The sequence below is a fragment of the Saccopteryx leptura genome, chromosome 10, assembly GCF_036850995.1.
Source record: "Saccopteryx leptura isolate mSacLep1 chromosome 10, mSacLep1_pri_phased_curated, whole genome shotgun sequence".
Classification (NCBI taxonomy): Eukaryota; Metazoa; Chordata; class Mammalia; order Chiroptera; family Emballonuridae; genus Saccopteryx; species Saccopteryx leptura.
The window spans coordinates 11640518-11646715 of record NC_089512.1 but is presented as its reverse complement, the minus strand read 5'-3'; the positions used below and the strand labels follow the sequence as shown (position 1 = coordinate 11646715).

The window sequence follows — 6198 nt, the reverse complement described above, 5'->3', positions numbered from 1 at the left end:
CAGATTTCGTCCGTTTATTCTTTCAACGAATTTTGAGCACCAGCCATGTGCCCGGCACTATGCCAGGGACTGCGGACATAGCGAGGAACTCTTGACCACTCAAAACTATGTTAAGAGAGGCTGGCAGAGTGAGAGCACCCTTCAAACAACTACACAACACGTGTTTAAATACAAACAGATATGTGCTCTTCAGGGAGGAACAAGGTTTTTAAGAGAATTTACAGGGACTTCTGGCTGGACTTCGCAGTCCAGGGAAGCCGCTCTGAAAACTGGCTTAGTAACTAACTAGACAAAGGGCAGAAGGGGAGTATTTCTTCTTCAGAGGAACAGTGTGTATAAAGAACTCTGTGTGGAAGGCAGCAGGACTCCTTGAGGGATAAAAAGAACGCGGTTGGGAGGTGCATGGGGAATTAGTATTTCATAGGCACAGAATTACAGTTGGGGAAGATGAAAAAGTTCTGGAAATGAATAGTGGTGATAGTGGAACAAAAATGTAAACTTACAGAATGCCACCGAATTCTATATTTTTAAATGGTTAAAATGGTAAATTTTATGTGTGTCTATGTTGCCAGCAAAAAAAGTTAAGAAATGAAATTCAGAGTTTAAAGAGTAAAGGAGTAAAGTGAGAGTCACTAGAGAGAATAGAAGAGATGAGACAATGTAGAATATTGTAGGCCCTGGCAGAAAGTTTGGGACAGTGGAATACTGATCAGATTTGCATTTTGTGAAAGTTACTTTGGCTGCTGAAACCAAAATGGCAAGGAAGCCCTGGTCGGATAGCTTGATGGGTAGTGCATGGTCTTGAAACTCAGAGGTTGCAGGTTTGATCCCCAGTCAGAGCACATATTGAAATATATCAATGTTCCTGTCTCTCTCTCATTAAAATTTAAAAAATAATAATAAAAGAAAGAATTTAGAAAGACCAAAATGGAGAAGATTCATGCAAGCTGGTCAGACCAGGTAGGAAGCCAATGCATCTGGGCAAGAGAAGGTGAAGCTGGAGCTTGGACCGGAGCAATGGTGATGAGGAAGAGAACTGGGCAGTCTGTAGAGAAATGTAGGAGCAAAATCAATAGGACTTGGTGATGAATTGGATATGAAAGTGTGAAAAAGTAGCTTCAAGGATGATGCCACAATTCAGCCTTGAGTGAATGGGTGGATGTGGAAAGATTCATAGATAGGGAGAACACTAGAAGATCTGATTTTGGAAAGAAGATTGGTCCTTCGTTCCAGTCTTCTGGTTTGGGAATAACAGTACAGACTGGGGAACCAGGAACCCCTGAGTCCTGGCCCAACTCAGGCATGTTGCCCCACTTCTCTCACTAGGTTTACCCTCCGTGAAATGGCTTGAAAGCTGCCTCCTCATAGGGTTGAATAAAAGGATTGTGGAGGGAAATCCCAGCAAAAGCAGATGAGCTGGCTGGCTCTGGATCTGGGCCATCACTCTAGGAAATGAAGCTCTAGGAAGCAGAATGGCCTCCAGACTTCTTTTGAGGAGCAAAGGCTTCCGAGCTCTGCCTCCTAAATGATGTAGCTGCTGCTCACTCTGCTTCAGGGAAAACCAGCCTTGTTCCTATGTCCACCATGGATGGGCTGGACAAGCCAAAAGATAACCACTTTAGAGTTTTAGTGGTTGCCAACAGTAACTGCATGGCTCAAGAGGGCAGGCCCAACTTTCTTTCTTGGTCTTGCAGCAAACCACTTCTATGGAATGGTGGGTAGGCAGTAGGGGATAGTGGTTAAGAGTGAGGATTTTAAAGCTAGACTGCATGTGTTCAGATACTGGCTTTGCCCTTAGTAGCTATGACACTTTGGGCAGGTTATTTATGTTTTTTTCACCTGTAAAATGGAGAAAATAATGGTACTTTTTTAGGGTTGTAAAACTAATAAAGCATTATTATTGTCCAAAGGAAAAATAGGCATGTATGTGAGTTTCTCCCTCAGCAAAAATAAAGCACGCACCGGTGTTTTCCTTGGCCCTTCCGGGATGCAAGCCTGGAGGCACAAGAGTAATGTCAAAAGATGAGTGCCTGCGGGCCTACTATATGGGTTCCAGCCACGTTCTTAAGTGACCCCCACGGTGCTCCTTAATAAAGACTGTACACAGAGTAATAAAAGGCCAGGAGACCCTGGCCTGGTGGTTCAATTGGTTACAGCATCCTCTCTAAACGCTACAATGTTATGGAAAGTTGCGGGTTCCATCTTCAGTCTGGGCACATACGAGAATCAACCAACGAATGCATAAATAAGTGAAACAACTAGTCAATGTTTCTCTCTCCCTCAAAATCAACCAGTAAACAACACAAAGGCAAGGTGATCCCAGAATTGTCATACAGCGGATCAGCTGGTCATTCTCCTCCAGGAGCTGAAAGACCAGAGAAAGGGTCAGTGCCAAACGACATCAAGACGTTCAGGAACCTGAACCCCAAAATTTTCTCTTCACACTGCGCAAACGCAAAGGCTCCGCTAGGAGCTATAGAGCCCCAGGGGCGGGCCGAGAAGGACGCCGAAGTCCCTCCTGCGCGTCCAATCACAAGTGACGTTCCGCCTGGTTCCGCCTTAAGCGGGAGGGCCCAATCAACGTGGAGAGCGAGAGCGTAAGCCCAAACCGAGGGCGCTCTGGGCTGCGGGCCGTGGTGTGTGTGGGGGTGGTAGTGGCCGCTGCTCTGGCCGCGCGAGAGTTCACGGGGCCCGAGACCAGGTTCCCACCGGGCTTCCGGGAATGTCGGTGGCCTTCGTACCAGACTGGCTGCGAGGCAAAGCGCAAGTCAATCAGGAGACGATCCAGAGGGTGAGCGCTAAGGCGGGCGGAGAGAAAGGGTTTCTTAGTCGAGAGAACTGGAAGGGCTGCAGGGGCGTGACGAGGGCGGCACCCCGGCCGAGACGTGTGCGCCTAGGCTGTTGGCTGCTAGCGGTAGGAGGGCGATGGAAGCCAAGTCAGCGAAGGCGCCGAGGCAGGGCTGTGCTTACCTTGAGCAGGTTCCTGAACGTCTTGATGTCGTTTGGCACTGACCCTGTCTCTGGTCTTTCAGCTCCTGGAGGAGAATGACCAGCTGATCCGCTGTATCGTGGAGTATCAGAACAAAGGCCGGGCGAATGAGTGCGTCCAGTAAGTCCCCAACCCTTTCCCCTTCCTTTTGAGTAAAGGGGAAGCCAGCCTGGCGATACAGCAGCTGTCCTGAACTACTATAGTCTTGGGTGATTGATGGCAGATGAGAACCAGAGGTTGCTTACCTACCCATTGTGAAGCCTGGAGTCAGATAGATGTAGCTCCCTCTTCAAAACTTAAGTTATGCTCATTGCAAAGCCTTCTTCACGGCAGGCCATGTCAGCTGACGACAACGGGGATGGGGAGGGAAGCGCAAGGAAAACTAGTTTTAGGAGATGAGAGCAGGTGGCTGTTTGCTTATCACTGATCTCTAGCCCATCCTTTTTCTGCTGAGTTCCAGGGGAGGGATGTCAAACCATTAGGCTGCTAAGCATCCATATTTCTAACTTTGTAACACATGCAAAGACCAATGAAAAATTTCCAAGTTAGGCCAAAGGTAAATTCTGCTCAGTAATGTAATGTGCTTTCTAATCATATACTAAAATGAGAGAAAATAGTCTGTTTTCTAATTGTAGTCCAGAAATTATGCCCCATTTAATTTAGAAAAAAATACATTATTTCATTGTTACTGAAGCCATGTTTAAGAAAGCCATGGTTTTCCCATCCCCTAAAAACCACCTACAACCCCTTGCTGAGCAGCTCAGTGGAATAATCTTGGGTAAGATTTTACATTTGACTCTGGCATTTGGTAATTTGCTTTTTCACAGTATACAGCAAACACTCTTAGTATTCTATGTGAAAAATAGTTGCAGAACTATTTGGTGCAGTGACTCAGCCTGTGGGTAAGAAAGTTATCAAAAAGCATCAACTTGGAACGTTGAGGTCTTTGGTTTGAAACCTTGGGCTGGCCCTGTCAAGCAACTACATTGCACAGGCCATGCCTCATGCCCCCTAGTCTGACTTTTCTTCCTGGGTAGGGAGCACTACTCCGTGATTGCAAATCACTACCGTAGGAGGCTCACATGGAAGTATTTCGTCCCTGCTTGAAGTTTGTTCAGGTATGTTACAAGTACTACTGAGTACCAGGCACTGTTCTAGTTACTGGGATAGCAATACCAAAACAGCAGCTCTGCTGGCATGAAGCTTACCTTCTAGACACTGGAATCTAGAGGGAGGAAATTATATAATCAGGCACATGCTAATAACTCTTTGAATCAGAATAAAGCAGGATAAGTGGGGGAAAGTGTGCTGTTTTATACAGGGTATCTCTGATGTGACATTTGAGTGGATGTCTTAGAAAAGGGAGCCAACTCTGCAGGTATGTGAGGCACAGCATGAGGTGGGAAAGCCCCTAGGCTGGAGTGTGCTGGATATCTTTAAGTGACGGCAAGGAGGCCACTGTAGCCAGAATTCAGTGAGCAAAGGGAAAGTGGTAGGAGACGAGATCAGAGAGGTTAACTAGAGGCCCAGATCATGTAGGGCAGGGGTCCCCAAACTGCGGCCCCCTGAGGCCATTTATCCGGCCCCCACCGCACTTCCGGAAGGGGCACCTCTTTCATTGGTGGTCAGTGAGAGGAGCATAGTTCCCATTGAAATACTGGTCAGTTTGTTGATTTAAATTTACTTGTTCTTTATTTTAAATATTGTATTTGTTCCCGTTTTGTTTTTTTACTTAAAAATAAGATATGTGCAGTGTGCATAGGGATTTGTTCATAGTTTTTTTTATAGTCTGGCCCTTCAACGGTCTGAGGGACAGTGAACTGGCCCCCTGTGTAAAAAGTTTGGGGACCCCTGATGTAGGGCCTTGTAAGCCATGAGAAGGGCTCAGCTTTACTCAGAATGAGATGGGAGCCTTTAGAAGGCATTAAACAGAGATATGACATAATCTTAACTTAAATTACAGTGATCACTGAAGATGCTATGTGGAGAATAGAGTAAGGGTACAGAGGTAGAGCGGGGGACCATTAGGAGACTGATCCAATATCCTAGTCTAAGCAAGAAGTGATAGTGGCTTGGCCTAGAGAGGTGGCTATGGAAATAAGTAAGGATAGGTAAGATTCTGCATGTATTTTCCTTGAATGTGTTAAATAAGAAGATTGATAGCACTGAATCATCCAGTCAATGCATGAGCCATTCCATTAAAGTAGGTAAGTTATTTTTTAGTTGTTTGTTCATTGTTAGTAAAAACAAGACTAATTTTTGCCTGTTTTTCACCCATAGGTACCAGCATGTGTTACATAGAAATCTCATCTATTTGGCTACCATTGCGGATGCCAACCCAACCAGTCCTTCAAAAGTAATGGAATGATTTTCCAGTTGGCTGTTGTGAGGAGTAATTGAATGTAATCCATTTTCTGTGAAATGGAAACAGGATCTTGACCAACTCAGCTGCTGAAAACATGAAGGAAATCTCGACGGCTCTTTTAAAAGTGTGAAAATGTGAAGGAATCTAGTCAATTAACTGTATTTCAATGTAAATATTTATTTTAATAATTAAGCAGATTCTCAATTAAGTTGCCCCAGGTGTTTTCTTTCCTGAATATTTGCATTTGGATAACAGTGATATCATGAGCATCTTTGAAGTCTTCCTCTTTAGTTTCATCCTGAAGAGGAAACTGAGCAGGTGCTTGGCAATCAGTAGGAACTGGTGAGACTCCTGCCTGAGACCCTGCAGAAATTGTCTTCCCTTCTTCCAGTTTATAGTTGTGGACCTCCTGACCTCCTTCCAGGTTGCTTTGAAATAAAGCTATGTAGGAGAGGACCCTGCACCAGTATAAACGGCAGTTAACTGCAGAGTAAGGGTTACTTGAAGACAAGAGATCTTGGAGTATGTTAGCCATAAGGAGACACTGGCCCGGGTTACTGGGATGTAGTACGCAGGATTCTTGAAGGAATGCCTCCAAGAACCAGATGTCCTTTGTGATTGATAAGCTCTGGGACTCTGACTCTTCTTGTGTCCTGTCCTTGTTCCTGAAAGAAACACAGATGTGCAGGGTTGGGGATGAAACGGATGGGAAAAAAGGCTTGTGTAGCTTTCTAGTTTTATCTGCTGAGCTGTGGCTTTTGGAACTCAATAAATATGCAGTGGCGCAGTTTCTTGGGACTGATTCCGCCTAAGAGCTTTAGCTCTCTGCCCAGTTATTTGAATC

At 45.3% G+C, this 6198-nt stretch overlaps 1 protein-coding gene across 1 annotated transcript; it reads left to right on the top strand.

Moving 5' to 3' along the window:
* The first annotated feature begins 2612 nt into the window (after nt 1-2612).
* On the top strand, nt 2613-6166 carry SS18L2 (SS18 like 2). Its single transcript, XM_066350725.1, has 3 exons — nt 2613-2791; nt 3033-3109; nt 5270-6166. Exons 1-3 carry the CDS (start codon nt 2723-2725, stop codon nt 5355-5357), a joined length of 234 nt encoding a protein of 77 aa, XP_066206822.1. The 5' UTR covers nt 2613-2722; the 3' UTR covers nt 5358-6166.
* The last annotated feature ends 32 nt before the right edge of the window (nt 6167-6198 follow it).